The 25324-nt window shown below is 42.2% G+C and overlaps 1 protein-coding gene across 6 annotated transcripts in view; it reads right to left on the minus strand.

The window, feature by feature from the left end:
* Window positions 1-25324, minus strand: part of TRIO (trio Rho guanine nucleotide exchange factor) — a 356186-nt gene that overhangs the window by 232378 nt on the left and 98484 nt on the right. For 5 of the 6 annotated variants that reach the window (XR_011430259.1, XR_002802647.2, XR_011430260.1 and 2 more), the window contains exon 2: window positions 6663-6737. Coding sequence is in view for 3 of the 6 variants with exons in the window: in XM_023625830.2 (XP_023481598.1) it covers window positions 6663-6737 (75 nt within the window). In the remaining 3 variants the exon portion in view is untranslated. Of the gene's footprint in view, window positions 1-6662; window positions 6738-15649; window positions 16224-25324 lie in introns of those variants that run through there. The other variant, XM_070246030.1, reaches the window with a different exon arrangement.

The raw sequence follows: 25324 nt of genomic DNA on the forward strand, positions 1-25324 counted from the left end.
TCCATTTCCTGCACCTCCCAACGTCACAGGATATCTATGCACGAATTCTACGTAGGACCCCTACATGTCTGTAATCAACACCAACAGCTCATTCAGGAGTATCCGCCTATCCAAGTGCTGTGTTAGTAAAAACGAAACAGAAAGTAAAGTTTTTGTTCACAACTTATAAAAACTGCATCCTCTCTACCCTGCCTCTCCCCATACTCCATTTAGTTCCTTCAGACACCTCTCCCTTCTAGTAAACTATGTAACTCACACCTGCTGTTGTCTGTCTGTCTCCCCAGCTGGACTGCATGCCCTGTGGAGGCAGGCATCTCTGTTCCCTGACTGATAACAGTGTGTACTCTCAATGCCTAGCGAGAGACCAGCACAGAAAAGGTTCTCAATACATAACTGCTGAACGAATGGACTCTTCCTCTATATGCCACCCAAAGTTAATTAAAAATACCTTCCCTCAGGTATCAGGAAGTTAAAAACAGAAATGCCTGATGAACATTCCTATAGAAACACAGATGCTAAATGAACTGAGTTTTACAGGTCCCACATTACAGCTATAAATATCTGTGTGGCACTTATTTCCTTAAACCCAGAGACACTCACTTCCCTCTTCTAAAAGGCAAACTCCAGGGAACTTGGGGTGTTAAGCAGTGAGACCCAGACTGACCACAGAAGCAGCTAGATTCAGAGTTGCTTCTTTTTCTTTAAATGAATTAGGAACTCACCTTTCACCCAATTAGAATAAACTTCTCTTGTAAGGAGGGCATACTTACTTTGCAAAGTACAATGTAAATTTCAATGACCCGACTGTATTTTTCTCTCTATGGCCTTCGTTTGAATTTCGGATTAGAACATTGAAGACGATTCTTTACATCCCCCTGAGGTACAGTCTAACTCGCTGACCATGAAAAGCAGACTTACAAAGGAAAGCTCTGAAAAGGCACGTCTGCTAGCAACTAACAAAGCTCTGTTACAAGGGCGTCCACTGGGCCCAGCTCTAAGAGCAGCCAAGGCCAGCAGCTTGCCTGCTGCTCTGCTGCCTAGTCCTGAGGACCAGAACCGGCTCTGGGAACATTTCAAACGAAGACTCTAAGAGGACTCAGCAGAGCACTTGAAAAGGCCTTTTGGCCAGCCCCTAAGGCCTCAGACTGTGCTAGGTGCTAACAAGAACACCTGAGAGAGAAGGGAGTGCCCCCTTCCCTTTCCAGGAAATGTGGAATTTTGTAAAACGGGAACAAGAAGAACTAGGGTCAGTAGTCACAATACTAACAGCAAACCTCTGGGCAATCAAATCCTAAACTCCTGCCAATACCTCCACTTGCAAAGGTGGATGTGTACCTTGCCCCCAAAAAAGCTATTCCAAAAAAGCAACCCAAATGTCCATTCATAGGCAACTGGTTGAATAAACTATGGTCTATAACCACAGTAGTTATAGACAACTGTAAAAGGAAAGATATATGTTGTTATATACTACTCTCTGGAATACTGTGAAAATGAAACAAGCAAGGCAGAGAAAATGATGCACACTGCATTCCTGTTTATCTAGGGGAGGGGGGAAGGAGAGTAGACAGATGAATAGAGAGAGTGCTCATATTTTAAAAGTCTAAGAAATGAACCAAAAACCAGAGAAAACAAAAACAAAAAAGGTTTCCCATGGGGGAGGGAAGGTAGAGGGTAGAGAAGGCAAAGAGAGAAGCTAGATTTCTTTGACTACACTTTATCTTTACCTTTTTTATAGTTTTTGCCCTAGAATGATATACATGTTTTACTTAATATTGAAGCAAGATTAGGTGGTTTTTTAAACTTTAAAACTGTAAAGCAAAATAAAACAAGTGATCCTAAATTTCAAGTTGGTAAGAACCTGATCTACACAGAGATGAACTATTTCATGTGACTTTAAAACATGATGTACACTGACAGTAATAGGACTGTACATCCGTAGTGGAATTTGCCTAGGACAAGAAAACAATAACAAAAGTATTAAATTACATTTGGTGGTCATTCTGTGGTGACAGCATCAGTATTATAATGTAAATAAGTAATTATGTTGATGAGGGCAGGAACTAAGATTTTTAGCATAAGGAAAAGGATATACAAATACAAAGTCAAAGAAAAATAAAATATCTGTAATCCTAAATTTGAATTGGAAATTTTAGTATGGAATCATGACATCTTTTCTCATTAAAAAACATATATATACACACATATTTCCTAGATGTGTCCACTGAAGAGGCACAAAAACAGTGACCCACCCAGTAACAGCGAGCTTCCCCAGCACCCTGCACCATTCCCCACACAAAGGAACCAGGGCTCTTTAGAGGACGGCTGACTGCAGATATGGAGCAGGAAACAGACGAGATGGGCCCGAACCATCTTTGACATCAGCAAAGAGAAAAGCGGTACTACCATGGTACACGGATTCAAGAACCAATCTGAAGAGGCTCCTCCCACTGGCCAAAGATGGGAAAATTTTAACTTCATAAGAGAAAAAAAAAACTGTACAATGAATTGAAATACTTCAACTATACTTAAAATCATGAGCTTAAAATGATACCAAAAATACACCTCAATTGTTTTTTTTTATTAGTCTGAAATGACTAACAGTCATTTTTTATTAGTCTGAAAACTGGTAAAGGACAAGAATCAATCATTTACCCTGCTTTTCCTATATGAACTGTGTTCTCAGGGTAACCAAGAAACTGATGATGGGACATTCTTCTTTATGGAAAATCCGAGTTGATAAATAAAGAAGAAAGGATGTAATTAGAATATCACAATTTTGCAACCCTAATAAAATAACACATCTAAGCAATGATCATCGATGAATGGTTAACATCATAAAAAAGAAACAGGCAGACTCCCCCAGTAAAACACCCAATAGAACTACTCAACAACACCCATTAAGGATGTTTGCCTCCTTGCCTTCAAAATCTAAGTCTAATCAATCCTAGTTTATGGGAAACACAAGAGCAGGGGAACATGTTAAATGACCACCCAGGGATGCAACCAGCGAAGCTAAAATGGAGAGAAATCAACAGGAGAACATCTGGTTTCCTCACCTCACAAACAAGGGGATAAAACAAAAGGAGGAGAAGGAAGAATGTACAGATTAAAAGAGACATCAGACATGTCAACCAATTGCAGTATATATCCAGTAAAACAAATTATGAGACAAGCAGGGTAATTTGAACATTGATTGGCTTTTTTACGTTAAAGAATTACTATTCATTTTTAGATCTGTTAAAGGTACTGAGGTTTTTTAAAGCTTTTAAAGGAATACAGATGAAACAAGATTATTCAAGTGAACCTTGGGTTTCTGGAAATTCATTATACTATTCTCTCCCCTTTGGGATGTTGAAATGTTGATGCTGAAAGTTAAGGGTGAAAAAGTGTTCTTAATTCTGGTGGTTGTCTGTGAGTTCTTTTAAAGTCCGAACCCTAGCAGTACAGGAACCACATGTAGTAGTTGACATATATATATAAAATGTTCATACACACACACAGAGGACATTAAGTATATATGATACATTAAATATGTATACTATAAATATATACTACATTATAATCTATCTATAGAAATAACGTTAAATATAAACTACAGGACACTTCTTTTACTGCCCCTCCTCCTGACTTCCAGCACGAAGTCAGATACATCATCTAACCTCATTTAATTCACCCTCTGAATGCAGGAAGTAGTTCTTTGCTATCTTATGTAAGTGCAATGAAGATTACTTTCTAAAGTACCTGGAGATGAGACTGAGTGAGGATCAGAAATATTCAAGTCCAAGGACTCCTCACTAGTTTTTTAGAGGTCTTGAGCTAGTAAGCACCTCACAGAATCACTGAGCTTTTGGCCTGCTTTTTCAAAGCCCTGGCTATCCCACTTAGATTTAATTTACTAAAAGCCACTCACATGGAGAACTTTTACAAAGGTACCATAATAACTATCCCTCAATAATTTCAAAAATGAGGTCAGAGCAGAAAACAGATTGGCAATTGCCAGAGCTGGGCGGTGGAGGAAGTGGGACTGGGGATGGGGGTCTTTGGGGGTGATGACATGTTCTGGAATTAGATAGTGGTGACGGCTGCACAACCTTGTGAATAACCTAAAATCCACCAAATTGGACACTTTTAAAAGGTGGATTTTGGGGCCGGCCCCGGGACCAAGTAGTTAAGTTCACAGGCTTCGCATCAGAAGCTCCGGGTTTTGAGGGTTTGGATCCTGGGCACGGACATGGTACCACTCATCAGGTCGTGCTGAGATGGGGTCCCACACAGCACAATCAGAAGGACCTACAACTAGAATACACAACTATGTACCAGGGGTCTTTGGGGAGAAGACGAAGAAAGAAAAAGAAAAAGATTGGCAACAGATGTTAGCTCAGGTGCCAATCTTAAAAAAAAAAAAAAAGTGGATTTTATGGCATGTGAATTATATCTCAAGAAAAAAAAGGATAGGATCAGAGGTAAAAATTTTACTCTTTCATTATAACTTTTCAAAAAAAAGTTCAACACACAAGTAATCAATTTGTTTTTAATTTACTGATTTTGTTTTCCTTTTCCCTTCCTAAAAATAGCAAGCCTAAGGCAATCAGCAATGACCTCATGCTAACATAACTTGCCAATTCTGGTCACAAATCAGGAAATACTATAAAATTGTGGTGGCACCTATGAACTTCATCTTGCTAACACAGCTGGTGGAAGTCCTACCATCTTTATCATTTAAAAACAGTTTCATACTAATTTGTAACAATGCAAAACTTCCCTCCCCACTAAAGATATCCAACTTTAATTAACCCTGCAGAATTTAAGATTTTAGTAAAGATTCATAATAAACTTTGAAAGACTGCTGATTTTCTTTTGTTTTTCCTCCTTCTCCCGAAAGCCCCCAGTACATAGTTGTATTATTTTAGTTGTGGGTCCTTCTAGTTGTGGCATGTGGAATGCCGCCTCAGCATGACCTGATGAGCGGTGCCACGTCCGCGCTCAGGATCCGAACTGGTGGAACTCTGGGCTGCCAAAGCAGGGCACACAAACTTAACCACTAGGCCATGGGTCCGGCCCTGATTTCATTTCTTTAATTAGTTAAAAGGGAAGCAGTTTTAATTTTGACCGTAATTTAGATTAAAAAAATGCCATTTAACAAAATATCCTGTATTCAATGACTAATAAAAGAATGAATACAAACAAAAATCATCAATCTTAACTTTGCATTGTTCTTTACATGCATCTCCACGAGTTTAACAAAAGAAGAAAGTGCAATTAACATGAGGTTTAGGAATAAAAGAGGGGACAGAAGGAGCAAGTGCTCTTGTCACAGAGGCAAACTCTAAAATAAAAAACTAATGAATATGTAGGATTGGCTTTCTTTAAGCCTTTCTTACTGATGCCTCTAATATTTATAAGTAGAGTCTTTCCATTTACTTTAAAATCTCTCTGTAAACTACAAAGTCAAGACTTCACGAAACTAGCATGAGTCCATATTATGCAGTTTGTCAGTAAATGATCAGAAAAGACCAAACGCTACTTTTAAAACTTAGTGTATTATAAGCCAAGAGTTTTTTTCTTTCATTTTATTTTTACCATGTATTCCCAAGAATCTAAAGCACCTTCTTCTTTTCATGAACTTTCTACTCTTCCATTAACCTCCCAAATGCATTTTGAATTAGATTTACTTCATCAAAATCACGAGTGTTTAACAGGGGCCAAAAAACACTACTGGATATAAAGCAAGGTAAGATTAGCAAAAAGACCATAGGAAGCTGCATCCTGAATATATACCAGTCCCACATGCCAAAAGGACACATAAAACATAGAAAAGCCGTTAGCAGTGTTATAAATTTAAAATAAAATGTGTTCAAGAGGAGACTTCAGCTCAGCATAGTATGCCTGTTTGAGAAAGATAAAAATTTATCAAGGGAAACACATCCAGGAAGACTGTCTAACAGCACATGACAATCTACAGATTTACTTCCTGCTAAAACAGAGCAGAAAAATCTTGCAAACCTTTGTTCTGTAACAAGTGAACTGCTGCCAATGGCTGTTCTGTTCACACAGGAGGGAGAAAGCCCAAAAAAGCCCTAAAGCTGATCCTCTATGTGTAGGGGAGAGGCAGTTATGTGCCCCAAAGCTTGGGAGATTGATCCAGAGTCTGTCACCAAGCTGCAGGAGGGCCAGGTGCCCCAAGGACCAAGTTCTAAATGAAGTGGAGGACCAAGCAGGTAGAGATCACAGAGGCTTTCGCAGTCCACTACATGGGTTCTAGGAACTCCAAGACCAGAGTACAAGAAACAGAGGTAAGGAATTCAGGACACAGCCATATACAGTCACATTGTCACCACTTCTGCTGAGATGATGGGCTTTAAAAAGTCAGTTGTTTTACTGAACTGATTGGGGCAAAACAGCCAAATGTTTGTTGAATGACAGGCACAAACATATTTTAATTACCAATGAGATCTGACTTTGAATAAGCCTGTCAGCTAGAAGAAAAGACGTTGGGCACTAATATCTTAGGAAAATGCTACAAGAATAAAGCACTTAAAAACCCACTGAATGCCAATGCTTTTGCGTGTGTGGCAGGTGAGCTAGCCGAGTATTTCAGACCCTGATATTGTGTCAGAGCAGTGAGAAGGAACAACAAAGCAGATTAGAAAGTTAAACTTTACCTGAAAGGTATGCAACTTTTTCCTTTAAAATTGGCAAAACATCCATAGCTTTCATTTCATCGTTTTTTCGAAACCCTGAAATACATAAGGAGAAAACAAAATTACTAGGTTGCTTGTGTGACATTTAATTTCTTAACCATTCTATCCAGTGCCAACACAGCAGCTTTCTTCGCACCCACTAAATCAACTTCAGAAATATCATCATTTGAAAACATTTGAATTCTATAAAGGAAAGTCTCTGATCACAGAATTACCTTCTATTTCTATGTGAAATAATGATTTGCACCAAAATCTAGAGGCTCCTGTACCAAGCAGGCTCTTGGCCATTTCTAGCAATAAAGACCCAGTCTCAAAAAGACCGCATATAAAATCAGTCCAGAACATTTCAAAAATCTTCATTTCAATCTTGTAGATTAATGTAAACACTGGCATGTAAAGCACCAACACTATTTTTTAAAATCTGCCGTTCACGGCACACCAACGCCTCTAGGGGGAGCTAAAGCCTCCTCCTATCAGTGTCTGGTTAAAAATAAACGAGGAGGGAGGAGAGAAGGGATTATAAATAGCTGGGGACTAGCCACAGCTCCCTCTTGGCTCTGTCTTCCAGGCTTTCTGGGTCATGCCCCGCTGGAGGAATGTCACTGGCTAATGTGGCAAGATGGCCTGGTGCCGCCTGCTTCACAGGGTGGCTAAGGTCCCTCTTCTCACTGCAAACCAACTCTCCCCGTGCCCCCAATGTCATGGAAGGCCAAGTAGAAATACTGTGGAAAAGAAGCATGCAGCAGGCAATTTAGGCCAAGCCAACATCCATCTAAGCAAAAGGAATTCTTGCAGCCCAAACATGTTTGGCCCAGCTCACCAGGGCAAATGCCCACATGAGAGTTTGGGATCAAAAATGTTCATAGTCATAACAACGCCTCAGGATGTTTCTCTTGGAGGTCTCTAACAGAGGTAACCTAGGTTCAAGATGCTGGCCATCCTCATCAAAACTAGCGACTATCATCACTGGCGGAGCAATCCCTAGAAAAAATAAAAGACTACTGCCCCATCCTTATTTTCCTGTTTGTTTTTGCCAAAATAGTACAAAGAAAGCACCCAAAATGTTAGTGTGGCAATACAACCAATGTATGAGATACAGACCTGGAATTAGGAACAAGAAGAGTACTCTAAGGAAACAAATGGAGCTTCCACCTCTGGTATGCCCAAGTAGCTCCTACTGGACCAGCCCTGCCACAGATTAAATCCATAAAAAAAACAACTATCTCGAGGCACAGGAGAGTGACCGAAAGCAGGGAGAGACTCTAGGAAAAAGGAAATGGCTTTAAGAGAGCTTTTAGCCTGAGAGCAGGGCCCAGTCTGAGCCACATGGAGCTGCTAAAGCAAGAACTAGGATACAGCTCAGGGTGACCCAGCAGCTGAAATTGAGAGAAATAGTGAAAAGGATACGGGGGGGCCATAAACTCTGTGGATAAACTTGGTCCAAATCTCTGCCTGTCCCCTGAGACTCACACGTTCAGGGCAAGCTCCAAGCAGTCCAAGCGCCAAGCTAAGGATAAAAGATCTGACCCGAGATTCGAGTTGCTGCCCAGTCCACAGGATGCAGAATTTGTAGCTTGAGTCCAGCCAAATTTGTAGCCTGCTAACGCAAGCAACCAAACAACAACAAAGTCAGCCTCTTTTGGAGGAATACAACACAATCCAGGCTCTACAACATATCATTCACAGAAACAAAGAATGAGTAGATTAACAGTGTGATTTGTTTTAAGCAATCTCTCCTGTCCATAGAACAACTATACACGTACTAAGAACTGGGCTTAACAGGATTTAACTACGACTCTGATAATCACTAGAGACCACCGAAAGACGGCAGTAAACACATCCTGATGAGAACCCCGAGGTCCAGAAGGCTTAGCAGCACTACCTAGCTAGTCATGAAAGACAGAAACAGAACCCAGGCCTCCAGATTACCAGGCCAGTTTGCTTTCCAATATACCATGCGTTGTGCTGGCAACCCACCAAGCTTTTAAAACAGTGGCTATTTATAAAAGGCAAAACAAGAGCCAAGACTTCTGCAATTTCATCCTTAAGGTTCCTTCAAAACTCTTGAATGGATGCAACCTAGTCTCAGCAATTCACTGCCAGTCATTCGATAATTCACTGAACACATCTACAGAGATTGATTACATCCCAAGTCCATCTGAGGTGGACGTAGATGGTAGTGGGGCAAAGACAAAGAGGAATTAGGCACCACAATGGCCCTCAAGGAGATAAGTTTATAAATGCCTACAGAACCAGGCAGAGTACGAAAAGTTCCATAAGCAGCAGAAGTGCTATGGGACCCACACAAGTGAGGAGGCAGATCAAATGACAGAAATACAAGGAAGGAGTAAGCCCCATTGTAGATCCCAATCCACAAGGATTTGAAACGAGGATTCCCCTTCTATTGCTAGCAGAGAAGAAAACTTATGCTTCCTACCATTCCACATAGCCTATGCCCACAGATGCCCTGGCCAGAACACAGCGAAGCCCTCAGAGAAGTGCCCACCACCAAGTGCAGTCCCGGATCCCCACCCTATAGAAACAGGAGCCCCACGTGGGCCCAGCTCCCTCTCACACAACCCTCATCAAGTACAATGTCCTAATCCCAGTGCCGGTACCTCAAAAGAGAGCTGTGTGACCTACATAATAATTTCAAAGCATTACTGACAATTCCCACTGACTCTCTGAACCACACCCATTTATTAATACCCTGGATGGAGTGAATGATGGAACTTAGAGCTGCGGTGTTCTAGGCCACCCCACAGGAAGAATATCATACTGATGTGAAAGCAAGGTGAAGAAAACAAAACTTAACAATCTCGACAGAAAATCCTGATTTCCTATTTGTCCCACTATAAGCCACAGACTCACTCCCATGTATCTTTAGTTTCTGAAAACTATAGTTACTTTAGCCTATCAGTTCCTGAATTTCTCCCCTAAATTAAATAAGACTCACAGTCTTCCTAGAGGAGGAAAGGCACATGAATCACTGGCTAAACTCGTGTTGAAATGTGTTAGACTTCTACTTTGATACATGTACATGTCTAAACAGAGACTAGAACATAAATTCTAACCAGTTTTACAAAATTTTTGTTGAATATGTCACAGAAAAAAAGATGTTGATTTTATTAAAATTGTCAATTAAAACTTTTAAAACAGAAAATAGGGGAAAAAAGCAGGAATATAAAACCACGTGAAGATATTGAGTTTGTGGCTATTATGACAGTCATCTAAGTATTATTTTTAAGCTCGTTTCCATTTTTAAAAACAAATTCAATAAGCAGAAGATTGAGGAAGCATGTATACATACAAAAAGTAGATTAAACACATCACATAACTTTCAATAAAAAGCAGGAAGAACTCAAGCCAGGAAAGGTCCTCAGACCAAAAAGACAGATTCTGTTCCATGCCCTGAAGAGATATTTATGAAAACAGAGTGTGTGACTACTAACTGAATGAATGAATGAATGAATGAACAGCTTCTGTGCTTTTCCAGTGATTCTAGATTACACCGCAGACAAGACCATTCCTACTGTGTTCTTTCCTCTTGCATTAAAGGATCCAGCTGTGGTTCTTACACCTCAGCGACTATCCCAGAAGCACACCCCTCTCCCCCTGCTCATGGAGTAGCAAAGGAATGGCAATCCATCTTGGAGTGATGCTTCTGAGATCCCAGACCACATCTCTGTGCCACAGACCAGGAGGCAGCAGCAGTTTTACTTCTAAGTGCCACCAAGGGAGTTTGAAAATGCCACTAATAGGTGTAAGGGGGTGCCACAAATAGAGTTTTGGTAAAATTAGGAGAGAAAGGGCAGAAAAAGAAGAGCAAGGTGGTAACTAAGAGGTAAATGGCCAAAGTCAGAGGTCCCTCAGTTTTGCCCATTTCTTGAATTACAAACTTTTTAAATTACATAGAGCCTATACTGAAATGTGCAGAAAGACGGACTGGGTTCCCGTTAAAATTTAAAGCACATTTCGCTGAGACAAAGAAACCAATGTGAATTTTGGTGAAATGCTAGCTCCAGGGAATGGTAAACACAGCACAGGACAGTCAGACGAGGTTCACCGGTTCGTACCGAGAACATTTCCCAGGGGAGTCCTGCTCTTCTGAACCAAGTCTGTGAGGAATTTGAGCAGAATGTTCCCATGATAACATTTACCATTAACTCTAAGATCTTCATATTGATATTTGTTACAATGTTATTGAAGTAAATGGGTTTGGGTTAAAAATCAGATTTTATTGTTGTGAACTAAATGTAAATGTGCTTAGTGGTTGACGATTTTCTTCCCTCTCCCAGTTTCATCAACACAAATAATATCTTTTCCTAAAACAAACTCGAATATTTAGAGGCTTTAATATAGTCATTAAAAATATCTCAACCACAAGCTTCAGCATGATATTACTTGCCAAAATTGATTCTATTGTCACCTTTTAAATTGCTATTTGGTTCAGTAGCATGTCAATCTGAGATACATTTTAAACCTCTGCCCCCAAATCATTCACATCTCTTAAAATGATAAGCATCATGTTGCCCATCAAGAGGACAGTTTTTCTCTAACTTCTCTTAAATCAGCCTGCTAGCCATAGGATGGATCTGTTGTGTTCTCTGCTGTATCCTCATGTCTAGGACACAGCCAGGCACAGATGGCCAATAAACATGGGGTGGCTGGAAGAATGAATGAATGAACAAACTAACAAATGAACATCCTTCTCCAGCTTCTTGCCCCTGAACCCCCGCTCAAGCATCCCAATGGTCTTTAGCACTTCTATTTTAGGTTTGTGAAATATAAGCTTGGGGTTCTTCAGACAGCCATTCCTATAGTATGATTTATACTTACAACAAGGAAAATTAAGCTTTCTGCCCTAAGAGGAAATATTCCACAAGTTATCATTCGACAATGGAAAATCTTTTAGTTGAATCAATGGTCTGAAACTTCAACTATCTAATACCCTACTGGTCAGATCAATTTCTCATTTTTTACCCTGAGAGTCTGCAAGGAGGTGCTGTATTCTTATTGTTGAAAAATACCTTTATGAAGCGAGTCACTCTGAGTGGAATGCTCAAGCACTTGGTCACTTCCTTAGTATTAAATTTTTTTAAAACAGCAAACAAAAAAAGGAACAACAATCCCAAGTTTTTAATTTCAAAATGAAAAAAGCACCATAGAAATATTTTCACAACGAGCAAAACCTTTTATGCAGCACATTATCCCAACAGTATTTTTTACATAACTGCTTTTAAAAAAATTAAAATAAATCAAATGAGTCTAAAAACAAATCAAATTTTACATTTCTTAAACTAAAACACAGGTCAGTTTTTTCCCCCATATTTCTCCCAGGACTACCGGCAGATACTAGTAATTTGAATTTACAAATTCCTCAAATTAAACTAGTCATACGGTTCTTTTAGTAAAAACAGTGTTAGAAAAAACCATAGCTATTTCTTGATCATTTGAGCTGAATCAAACGAGCTGGCAGACTGTTCTGAACTGTGCCTCACCTCCTACACTGAGATTTGTTCTTAAAACACAATACACAAGAGAAACTATCCTCTCATCCATTTTCAGAGGTCTCATTTACCTGTCAGATACACTACTTTAGTACTTACTAAATGGGAAAATCGAAAGTGGGAGAGATTTTTAAAAATTCCATACTTAGAAAAAGTCAGGTTGTAGTAGTAACAAAAATGCGTTAATAAATAAAGCAGCATTTTGAAAGAACAAAGAGGAACATTAAATAGTAAGCAGGAGGGTTACTATTAGTGCCAAGTCTTGGTGGTAATTACCGAATTTTACTCATTAGTTTCTTTAGGGGAAACGCGTGCGTGCACGCACCTCTGAACACAAAGAGCAGGGTGATAAATCTCTGCATCAGTAGCGCCACACATGCGCAAATGGAGGTGACGTCACCCTTTCCAGGCAGGCAGGCCGGCCGCAGTTCCGACTCCCGGACCTTTCTCTGCAGTGCCTGCAGGATTAGTCACAGATCGCAGGGAGCGGTGGCACGATGTCTGCGCTAGCAAGGCTTTAGTTGGGCAAGCATTTAGATTAGGGTTGCGTAGGAAAGAAGCATTTTAACCAGCCTGGATCGTCTATGAAAATGTTTACAGGGTGACAGATACAAGGTTATAAATGAAATGGTATAAATGTCTTCTTTACTAACATATTAAAAAAAAATCAAAATATATAATGCAATGCTTTTATCATTTTACATAAATACATTACTATAATCCACACATATAAAATGTTTATAAAATGCATATAAAGTGAATTAAGTACTTATATCAACATTACGGACATGTTTACAGACAACCACACAGGAATATGGATGGGGTTTCACAGTCCAGCATTATAATTTCTGCTTATAACCTTTATGGTTATAACTGTCAGACTGGCTGATTTATTCCTTCACATGATTTTAGAAGCAATAGCCTGTAACATCATACCTTTAAGGAAAAAATAGTGCCATAAGTTTGATTTATTCGAGGGAGTTAAGGGCATTTCAGCTTAAAATAGCTCTGGCTTTTATCTTGAGCACAAAACACAGAGGACACAAAAAAATAACCAAAAGATCATAATAAAAAATATTTTTAAACTATGATATATATTTTAACATAAATGAAACAATGTAGATTTTAACATGATTTAATTAGGAATTGGCTATATATTAGAAGTTAATTAAAAAGAGTAACTAATAGACCAATGGAAGGGATTATTTCAATAGTCAAAAAAAGGGAGAATTATAAAAGAGTTCTACCTTCTCATGATCTCATAAATCAAAAAACAACCAGGTGCCCAGATGTGCCATTCATCTTTGGATCACCAGGGACCAGCAGAGGGCTAAGCAAGGAGAAAATTGATCCTCATGTTTGCCAAACGCCAGAATAAAGAACACATACATCTGTCTGTGCACGTGCCTCTGAGAGTGTGCGCCTGTAAAACCTGTCAGGAGATGTCCCTGGGGAAAGCTCAGCCAGACTGTACTCTGGGATCTAGTCACCCATCCTAAGCTACATACATACACACACATCCATACATGTGCATACAGTTGGTTCTGCGAGGCTGGCCTACTCCAAAAAGAGACTTGCTTTACATAAGCAGAGCCTCTCAGGATGCCTGTTTAGAAACTGAGTGTGATCAAATGAACCACAGAGTGAAACGACTGATACAATCTGATCACTGTATCAAATGGTTTGGTTTATATGAAACCATGTGAGGTTGACTGCTAAAAGACACTCTGTTTAATCATTACATGGAACATTTCATACACGTTAGCACACCTGCCCTCTAACAAATAAGAGAAGGAAAAACTCTAATGCCCACATGTATTTTTTTAGTACAGATTCTAATCATATTCAGTAAAAGCCTGTGGAAAATAAAGCTATATTGTAATTCTATTCCTTTTCCTATATAATTATCTTTTTGATTATTACATAAGGAATAAGGACAGAGAAAGGTTTTCAATTTCAGAGAAGTGGTATAAATTAGTGATACTAAAACTTCTCTCAGTGCAAACCAATTTGCTCTGCATGGAGGCAGATGGAGTGGGATGGGACTTTGTACATAAACATAATCCAGAGCCCCTGCTGAACTCAGTCTGTGCAGGAGAGCAACACACAAGAGTCGGTGGGACACACACTCGTGATGGAGAAACCAGGGCCAGAGGGATCAGAATAGGAGGAGATATCTCATAAAACATAGGATTTATGGGGGGAGACCATTACGGTGGGTCTTGATGCCAAGCAGTGACTATCGTCACTGGAACAAAGACATGTCATGAAGAAGCAGGCACCTGCATGACTATGGTATAGCCACCTCCGCTTAAATGTCTAACCCTGAACTCATCCTCATCTCCACAAACATGCTCCCATTGGGTGGGTCCCAGCAGTACCTGGCCCCACAAACCATCCACCACGCAGCCAAACCAGGAACCTGGGCTTCTCCCTGCCTCCATCTTCACAATGCCTCCTGTGGACTCCAGGATTTAACTGGAGCACCATGTCTCCCAGCCTCCAGGGGCCAGCATCTCCCTCAAGTGGGTTACTCCAGCAATCTCCTAACCACTGTTCAAGACTCCCTCTGAGCCATTCTGCCACTCTCCCTAAACACACATCTCATCAGTTTACTCCTCTCAAATTCCTCAGTGGCTTCTCAGTGCCCTCAAATAAAGCCCAAGCTCCATAACATAGCAAAAAGTCCCCCACGACTCGATGCCTGCTTACCTCTGCAGCCTCACTACTTCCGCACTCAGTACCCTCTCCCCACACTCACTCCAGGAATTCTAACACTCACCCTCGCTCATCGGTGAACGTCCCCACACATTCCACCCCGACCAGCTTAAAACACCCCCTCACCTCCCAATACGCACACACTCTTCACCTTCCCAACTCATCCTGAAAGACTCAGACCAGACCCACCCTTCTGAGAGCCCCCGCTGCTGGATCAGACCCTCCCCCCTGCATTCTCACGGCACCCCGAGCCCATATCCCACTGCAGAGCAGTTATCTAAATGCTCATCAGCGCCCCCCTTCTAATGGGGGTCTTTCCTTGAGGGAAAGGACTGTCCTGGGTCTTACTGTGAGGGTCTCACTGCCTGGCAGAGTGCCAAGGCATGCAGCAAGAGCTTCACATGCAGCAAGTTAGCCCCTGAGGCTCAGAGTGCTTCAAGCAGTTAGAAATTGAGAGTGGCGGTCTACAGTTTGGAGTTTGGAGACGGGAAGCATCCATCTCGTCACAGATAGTCGACAACAGCTCCAAAACAGTCCCCTCCCTACACGAACCCATTCGGAGGCGGCTAAGGTGGCTGTGTTAGTTCTCTAATATGTAAAATTATATTTACATATTCCTAATTTGTACTTTGAAGTAGCAAGTTTTACTTTGGGATTTTTACAATGTAGTTAAAAATTTATGTTCTGCCCTAGCCACCCAAACATTAATTAATTACTCACAAAAAGCTTCTCTGGTGGGGAGAGCAGGCTGTGATTTGGGAGGAGAGCATCTGGTGGCTTTTTGTTCCGCCTTCTCAACAGCAAAAAGGATGCAGGACTTCAGAGGCAGGGGCCTCCAGGCAGGAAACAGGCCTGGTGGCCCTGCCTCCTTGCAGGCAGCAGTGTCTTCACCCAAGAATTCTGAGTTATACCAAAGGCTTTGAATTATGAGATTTTTTTCAACAGAGTAGGCATGGCGGAGTCAGCAAGCCAAGCCAACTCCACAACTCAAAACTGAAGTTCCTTCTTTCTTTTCTATGCAGCCTGTGCTGTTGTCTTAAGTCCCTCAGTACCAGAAGGCCAAGTACAGCCTGAGGCAGCCTAACGGACACTCATGTGAAGATGTCTATTAAGTGCAAGTCAAGCCTCTGTGAATGTCATATATCACAAAGAGCCACATCCCAGAACACCTGCATTATGTCACCCACAACATCCTGCCTTTTTATTGCCTATGAGTATGAAGAGAACAGAACACCATCAAGCAAGGAGGCCAAGCCAAAGCTTTCCAGCTGGTCTATAAATTTATATATAAGATAAAGGGACTTCATCCCATCAATAAACCAAGGTTTGCGTTTAAAATTTGGCAGGGGGCAGCGGGGGCATTGAAACCACAATCCTCTCCCAGGTGTGCTCCTCCTGGCTCATGAGCAAACACCTACGAATCCGCTCTACCTTCAAGACACCGTGTTTGTTCGTTTTCCATCCATGAAGAAACGTAAACTAACATTGAGTGTCTTAAATAAGCTATCAATTAACTTGAGTGACCAGTGATTATATCTAAATATATCATATTTAGTAGTCATTAAATTACACACACACACATATATATAAAAGATCAAAGTTTCTCCTAAAGTATTCAGCAAAGTTAACACAGTGTATGTCCATTTCTTCTTCAAAAGTCTTCAGTTAATTCATTTATCCTAATTAATATATCATATAAGGTAAACACGACAAAAAAACAGAATTTTTAATTCAAGGACTGAAAAATTATTTTCACTTCAGCAAGCATGGATTTAATTCCAACATAAACTCACTAAAAAGATGTATCTTTAATAACATCAAAGAATTTGGCAGAACTTTCTACCAGCCAGTGCTCTGACGAAGCTTAGAACTATGTTTTTTGTCACCTGGCATTCATAAAGGACATATTTACACACAGTGCTCTGTTAAGCCCCAGAGATTTTCCTCCCCAAATGACATGTTCCTGATTTTAAGAAGCTTTTAAGCTAAAACAAAAGAAAACATACAATAGACCAAACAGTGGCCTTAACAATGTGTACACAATAAGCAAAGTCTGGTGGACAAGTAAAGGTCTTGGAAATACACGCACTGTTAGTTATAAAAGAGATGTAGATACTGTTGTGATTAATTAGACAAATCCACTTAAAAGAATTACCGTTGTCACTGAAATTCTGATCAATCACTGGGAATAAAACTAAGTCCTTGACATAACAAAGGTGTTCCAGACCATTTTGAAAGGGTTGGAAACTCCTGATGTAGGGATTAAAAACACAAAGCACAGAAGTGAATAAAAATATAAATGGCATGGTCAACGATTACTACTGTAACGTTTTAACTATCAGAAACCCCCTTGACAGATACTATAGGTGCTTTGCCTAAGTTACTTCAGATAACCTACTTTGCTTTGACAATTTTCTCCATTTCTGAATGTATCAGAAATACATCTCAAATACACTGTGACCCATGATGCTTGACAATACAAACAGGAGCAAGCTAAGTTCTGGCCTTCAGATGTTTACACTGACCAGCAGGGGACAGAGAGCCTGGAACAGCATAAGACACCTAGGAGGAACAATTTTGTTACCATCAAGTAAGGACAACTAAAAAAAAAGTGGTAGTTGTAACTTGCTGGTTTTCAGGATCAATTCTAAGTGTAACCTACAGTTAAGTTGGAAGTTTTCTCCCAGATGGTCCCACTTGGCAGAACAAGACTTGACTGCTCAACAAGAGAGTTAGCCTTGAGGCCATGATGCTGGGCAGAACCTTCCAGGAAGAAGGGCCAACTCACCGGCGAGGGCAAGCCAAGCACTTAGGACTCACTAGCTTTTAAGGTTAAAGTAACTTCTGCTCATGTTAGCTCAGGTGCTGGTGTCCCTTACCCTCATTTCCAAGCAGGGGAAAAAAAAATTCTAATTAAACGTCTCTATCATTAACCTTTGTACTCAATTCCTAATAAGAAATTTAAGAAACTACAGAGAGAGTTGAGAAAAGTAATGTATCTGCTAATGTAAAAAACAAAAAGGAGAAATTCATTTCAATTCTCTAACTACCTCCCTTCCCACCTCTTGCACCTCAAATTCCCTTCTGCGTACAAACAAAAGTAGATTTTTAAAATTCTGGTTAAAAATGTGTTTATTAAGCCAAATAATTTAGACATACTGATGGGAAAACAAATTTTGACATAAAAATGGATTTAATGTGAACTGACATCTCCCACTTGGTATTTTCACACATATTCATTGATGATGAAAACAGATGCAAATTCACAAGGTAAAGAGAACAGGAGTGCCTGGGGGGGAGGGTGTGAATGCTCTGGGAGGAAGGGGGCGAAGCTTGCTCAGGAGGAAGTTAGTGTTGGGGACCCAGTGAACTGGAGGAGATTACCAGCCCACGCACGGTGGCATCTCTTCCCTTGCTTCACTTGAGGTAGAGGTGGGAGCTCAGTAAGCAGAAGCCAGCCCAGGCTCAGAGGAGCGGACCACAAGAGCTCCAGCAGGGCTGCGACCCTCACCAAAGGGGAGGAAGCTCCAACTGCGTGACCACACAACTCATCACCCCACCTGGGACACTGCTGAAGTCCAAGGGGCTGAGATGACAGGCGTCAGGTCACCTGGGCCTGTGCTGGGGTCATGTAGCTATGAGGCCCAGGGCCTCTTCCTGCTTGCTGGGGGTCCCATAGTAAATAAGTGAGGGAGGGGAGACGGTGGTGAAGGGAGGAGTCAACCCCCACAACGAGTTCACCTCTTTCGACTTGCCCCGCCCCACCCAATCTGAGTGGGTGAGACCCAGAGCTGTATGCCTTGTAGGCTGGGGAATCTATTTTCCTTTTTCCAATGCCCTAATTGCTATGTTCCTGACAGGGAAAAAGTCAGCATCTTATCTACTAGGAAGCCCAGGGAACATTTTTTCCCAATCAACTCAGCATAGAAATGCAAATGGAAACGCAATGAGGACATTAGAATCGGGCGTGTGGTTCTCGCTCATTAACCAGTTTGCACACCTGCAGGACCTTCCCAGGACTCGGCACAGAGACCTCGGTACACCTTCGGCCCAGGTGCTCATGATCCGCACAGGTTACAAACAACTTCCTTCCAAAGGAGACATGACCAGACACAGAGGTGCAGGGGGTGTAAAAGCTGCACTTCACACGCACTTCCGCTGGCACTGCATTTTATGGACATCACCTGAAAGCGCGAGTGCCGCAACACAAAACAGAACTTTCTGTCACAGTACAACATGTGCAGTGTGGAGTCCTGGCTGGCCTGCCACCTCCCAGGGAGGAGACTGTGGACGGGCAGTCTGCACTTCTCTTTCCAAATCTGTGAAATGGGATCCCAGTCATACCACCTCACAGGACTGATGGGTAAACAGTGCCCAGAGCACTAGTATTACCACTGCCATCTGAGGAAGCAGCTTATTCTCAGCTGCGTGCATTTGATGAGTGCCTTAAGTAAACGCAGTTGCGGAAATTTTGCCCATTTACCTGCAATTACTGCATTCTATAAGGACATACATTTTTACTCAAAAATAAAAAAGAATAGGACTGAGATGTGTAGTTATTGTTAAAAGCCACAAAGAAAAAAATAGACATTTTTTTAAAATCCACATGGTCACGATAGACTAACACTGGCAATTTCCTCCTCCCGGACTGACTGCACAATTTCAGGAACTATAAGGGAATTCACAGGCGGAACACTCTTCCACCTAAGAGCTTTCAGCGTCTATCCCAACCTCTTTGTCACACTCCATCCCCCCAGGGGCACCCCACTTCACCTGAGCATTCCTGGGGCCCTGCTTACCTGTTCCCATCTGTGAAAAGGGGCAAATCAGAATACAGTTAGAAATGAAAACAGATGAGGCAAAAGTGACCTGAAGGGAACAAATTTTTGGAAGAGATCACTAGCTCTCATTAAAATGGTGGAAACAAATACTTCAATAACCCCCTGAAGTGCTCCTTCTCTGCCATCTTTTCACTTCACACCCCCTACTGTCAGGAGCCTGTCCACTGGTGTAAGGATTCCTCTCCTCCCGCTCTGAAGGGGGGAGGGGCGGGGAGGGGAGGACAGTGCCAGCTAGACTGGCAGCTTTGCCAGCTGGGAGCTTGAGCTTGCTGGTGGCCACTGGGTCTGGTGGAGACACCAGGGTGCGCTGCTCTGGTGCCCAGAGAAGAGGGCACCTGCCCTTGACGTCCAAATTCTCCCGCCTGCACCTGCCCTGCCTCTGGGAAGTCTATAACTGACAGGAGGAGGTCGCTCTAAGCTACCTGGCTCAGGCCTGAGGCCAAAAGGCATAGACAGACCACACTCTCCCTCAGTCCTCATCTTCCACCTACAGTCTCTCTTTTTAATACACGATCATCTCTTACTTTAATTGATGATCAAGAGCAAACAGGATTTTCCCACTCTGTCTAGACACGCAGGTAAACACTGCAATGAACAGCTAGCTGTGCAAAGAAGATGCCAGCCTTCGTACATACACTCTCCACAGCAGCCACATCTTCAGCACCTACTCTAGCGAAGGCAGAACTCATTTGAAAACATGTTTTTAAAGTGATGAAAAACCACACTAAGTATTCCTTCCTTATTCTTTGCAAAAGCAAGCCCAGAAGGTTCTGTGGAAGCTCACGGGCATGACATTAGTCAACTCTGCAATGGTACCACCTCAAAACCTCAAAGAGAAGGATGGGTGGTGGCTATTATAGGAAATAATTTCTAAGAGCCCTGATGGCTTTAAATATTAAATTATTCACTTTATGGTAACACAAAAAAGCTTTTAAATTAATTTTTCTAATGTTTCAGATGCTAAAATGGAAGCCCAGGCAAAAGAGGCCCTAGATTTAGAAGAGAATGCTGGCCAGTCTACATGAAGGGATGCGCAGGGACTCCATGTGTGTGTGAGCGCACCATCCCATTCAAGAACCAGAACACTGTCCACACCCCGCCTGATGGCACCCCCTGCCTGGCTCCAGAAAGAACCACTACGTTGACTTTTATGATGACCATTCCATTGCTTTTTTTTTTTTTTTTATAGTTTTGCCATTTAGGAATCTATTGCTACATGATATATTGCTTTGTTTGCCTGTCTCTGAGGTTCCTATGAATGCAATCATACTACCTGCATTCTCTTGTGACTTGTCTCCAGCTTGCACAGGTAATCTACACTGAGGTGCACGCTGAGCCTTATTTAAGGCTCCATTCTCTGACTACACCACGAACTTACATAAGCAATCCTGAAATGGACACTGGCTTTCTCTCTCTTTTTGGCTATTATAAATGATGCTGCATGAACAGCCCTGTGCACGTATCCCAGAACACACTTCCAGAGTGTCTCCAAGCCTAGGGGAGAAACTGCTGGGTCAGAGTTTACACACTTTTTCACGTTTACAAGGCGATGCCAAATTGTTTTCCCACATGGCTGTACTCCACATCCTCTCCAAAGCTTGTTTGTCTGTCAGATGAGTCCATGTATTTTTAAGGATACAACCATTTGGTACCTTTTACCAAAATGTTTTGAAGAAAACAAAAACAAGCATACCAACGGGCAAGAGATTGGTTGGAAATTAATCCTGGGTTCTAACCTCTCTGAGCCAATAGCACAGTGAACGAGATTTTCACGTTTTGTCCTGAAGGTCTGAAACTAAAAGAACAGGATACCCCAGATGTTTCCCTTTCTATTTCTATCTCAACTGAATTCCCCTAAGAGTTCCTCCAATTTAAGACTCCTTAAGAGGAACTGCCAAAAAGGAACTGTATGGAGACCCGCAGTCTCAACCTCCAACGGCCTGGGTTCCAAGACTGCGTGTTAGTAAGTCTGCTGTTACTCAATTTCAGGAATGGATTTTCTCCCAGAAATGATGCTACAGATTGGTCTCGGGTCTCAGGGGTTCCCACAAAAGCCTATTTAATACACAAGAACCCATCTATGCCACTGGTGTGGGTTGGAGTAGACACGGGGAGGATGGAGCCAAGGCAGAGGGCAGAAAGATGGGCCTCACCTTCACTGTCCTCCCACGTGCTGAGTCGTCTCTCTCCAGGCTCTCCATGCTGGCAGTTTGCTGGACTGCATGACCCAGACCAACCCACCTCCAACCAGACCTCTAACACAGCAAGCAGTTCTCAGAGGTTCTGGTCTCAAGACTCCTTTACACATTTAAAAATTACTGAGTATCCCAAAGAGTTTTGGTTTATGTGGGTTCTAACTGTCATCTATTGCATCCACATAATATCTAGATATCTAATATGGATACTTACGATATTAAAGCTGAGAAAAATTTAAAGATTAATTTCTTTAAAAAATAAGTCTATTAACATAATATAAATAATACTTTTTATTAAAAATATCTGTATTTCCCAAAACAATCAGGAAGAAGACTGGCATTGTTTTCGAGGCTGGCTTTAAGGTCTGGCCTAATAGAACACATCTAGCTTCTCACATCTGCTTATGCCTTCAATCTGCTGTGATGTTACATGCCACGCAGCCACTAGAAAACATCACTATACACTATTCTTTATTTATACTTTATTTATTTATACTATATCACTATTCTTTGGGAAGAATGAGTGAGGAAAAGCTAAGACTATATTTGCCTGCTGTGAAAATAGCTTTAACTCATAAATCCCCTAAAAAGTCCTTGGGGATCCCAAGGTATCCCGGAACCATACTTTGAGAACCACAGGCCTAAAGCAATGGTCTTCAAATGCTTTTGCTCAAAAATGCCAACACCAAAGAATTTTAGTACATGTCCTCAATGATAAATTATAAATATACTATTGTACTAGTATATCACATAACACCAAATAGACATTTGAAAATAATAAGCTATAAATAAATATCTTTTAAAAAGCTTTTGAGATTTTCTCCCACACTCAGGAGATCATGGTGCACACCCCTTTGGTGAACACAGAGCTCCTGTCCTCCTCAGAATCAGCATTTCCTTTTCTTCAGCAAAGTCCCTCTGAACTGCCAATGGAGAGACGGTGATATGACAGGGTGATCTGCATCAGTGACTAAAAATCGTGCTGATATAGAGGGTGCTTCCCTGATCAAATGAATGGCTACTCGTAATTTCGGGGCCAGGCTGCCCCAGTGAGGGAAAATGGTGGTGGTATGTACAGTTGAAACCCAAGCCCAGACAGTTTCCCCCATGTGCAGGCCAGTCTTGCTGGGAGTCTGGCCCGGGATCAGCTCCCCTACACCGCAGCTGTCCGCCCACCCCCCAACACCCCGCCCACGGCGAGCTTGGCGGGAGCAGGGAAGGCTGCACACCTGTCCAGCGGCAGACCCTTGTTCCTCTGCTCCCCCAGCAGTCCCTACAGGTCCCCTACAGGGACCATAACTTCTGGTTTAGAGATAAAGTAAAAACCTAGACTGGTTCACACACAGGCAACCCAAGCTACGGAGAGTAATTCAGGCCTGCAAAGGTCAGTTTTAAAGGAATGTTTAAGGAATGGTTTAATTGTTGCCTGAGTTCTCCTGCCATCTTCTGTTCTTTCTGTGGGAGACAGCAACCGGAAGGGTACGGTACCCCTTGAAAGCTGCACATTGGAACAGGCCCAGCATAGAGAATAGACACGAGTCTCTCAGTGACACAGGTGAGACCACCTGGAGAACCCGAGTTCAGCTTTTCAGAGCATTCCTGCCCCTCTGGCATCCTATGGCAGGCTAATGACAAAGGCCGGCTCTCAGTAGGATCTAAATAGCAAACATGCTTAAGTCAAGAGGACAAGGCGGGCTGAGGGCGGCAGTGCAGTACAGTAGCCAGACTTTGGGTTAGGCCCAGGTAGAAGAGATGGTGAGAAAGGACTAGATGTAGAATGATCACGAAGGGAAAAGCAATTAGATGTGTCAACAGACATGATGGGAAAGCAACAGCCCTGACATATTGAAAATGTCTCCAAAGAGTCTTACACAAAACATGCTTCAATTCTAATGAGACAAAATCTTGAACAAGAAACAAAATTACCACAACTGAGTATACAGTAAGAAAGTGACCTTTGCCTTTTGTAAACAAGTGTAAACAAAGCTAAACTGGTATTTTTATTTCAATGTTTTATTTTGCAGGATCCGGTTAAGGCTAAACCTTAACAACAGCTTGGGAAGGACATCTTCTAAAGGCTGGCTCCTTCAGAGTCCTGTGCTAAGGCTTTATGTCATCTCACAGGCTGGCCAAATGGGGTTAAATGCCTGGGTCGACCATCCCCATAAATAAAACCATATATTCAATGAACAGGTAGACGCAATGGACTACCAGCCGCTAGGGAACCTGAACCGCTGTGGCTGTTCCAAAGGCCCTGGTCTCAAGTCCTCGACCTCAGCTCACCCTTTCACCTGACAGTCACCTCTTACTTCACCAAGAAAAGCAAGGTTTTAAGATGCTAACTCATTTGATTCTCTTCCCTTCCACATCCAAATGCTTCCATTGCTACCTTCCCTTCTGATTTTAGAGAAGAAACAGACACAGTCTTTTCTCCAGTAATCCGCCCCGATCTCCGGCTTCTGTTGGCACCTGCTTCATCCATTAATTAGGCCACCCCACCCTCATCACACCTTCCCCCTAGAGATGGATTCAGTGCCCCAGCAGTCCCCTGCAGGGACAGTGACACCTCCCAGGGTGCTGCAAGGATTCAATGAGATGACACATTAAGCACCAAAAGCTGCTCAGCAATGGTGCTCTGTGAGTGTCAGCTCACTAGAAGGATACCACACCTCTATTCCCGCCACCCAGGCCTGAGACTGCACCATCCAGAGGAAGAACGGGAGGCCATGCCAGCCTGAGGGGTGACAAGACAGCACCGCAGTGGTGGAGAGGGAGACAGCGACTGTGCATGACAGGCGTGAAGGCAGCAATACCGACAGGTGCTCCTTTCCTTCTCCCATCTCCTCATCTGCAGATTCCCCAAATAACATGGCACTTTCAGAATCTGGGATTAAGACGCTTTGATTTTTTTTATTATACAGGAGTGACGCTCTGTCACCTGATGTGCAGCCCATAAATGCTGATCAAAGTTAGTGCGGACCCAACTTTACAGCAAGGTCCTCAGAGGCATGGGCCCCCAAATCAAGGAAACCTTATAAACCCTTAAATGTTGCAGGTAGCAGCACCTACCACTGCAATGACATCATCCCAAATGCCAGGCCCAGGAGTGCCAAACTGTCTTGGGGTCACTGAGCCTCAGTGGCTGGGGTTCACACACCCAGGGACTCTTAACGACTGGCGAGAGAAACACCAGGCTCGCTTCAGGAGAAGAAAGGTTCCAACCTAATCCTTCCCTGAAAGAAAAAAGTCACCCGGAGCAAAGGGACAGCTCTGCCCTGGCCTGTCTGCTGCAGGCCAAAGCATCCCAGCACCGGCTGCAGTTTTCTCCTCTGTAACCATGTGTTTCAGAAGCTGTTGGC

This window comes from Equus caballus, chromosome 21 (genome assembly GCF_041296265.1).
Source record: "Equus caballus isolate H_3958 breed thoroughbred chromosome 21, TB-T2T, whole genome shotgun sequence".
Lineage (NCBI taxonomy): Eukaryota > Metazoa > Chordata > Mammalia > Perissodactyla > Equidae > Equus > Equus caballus.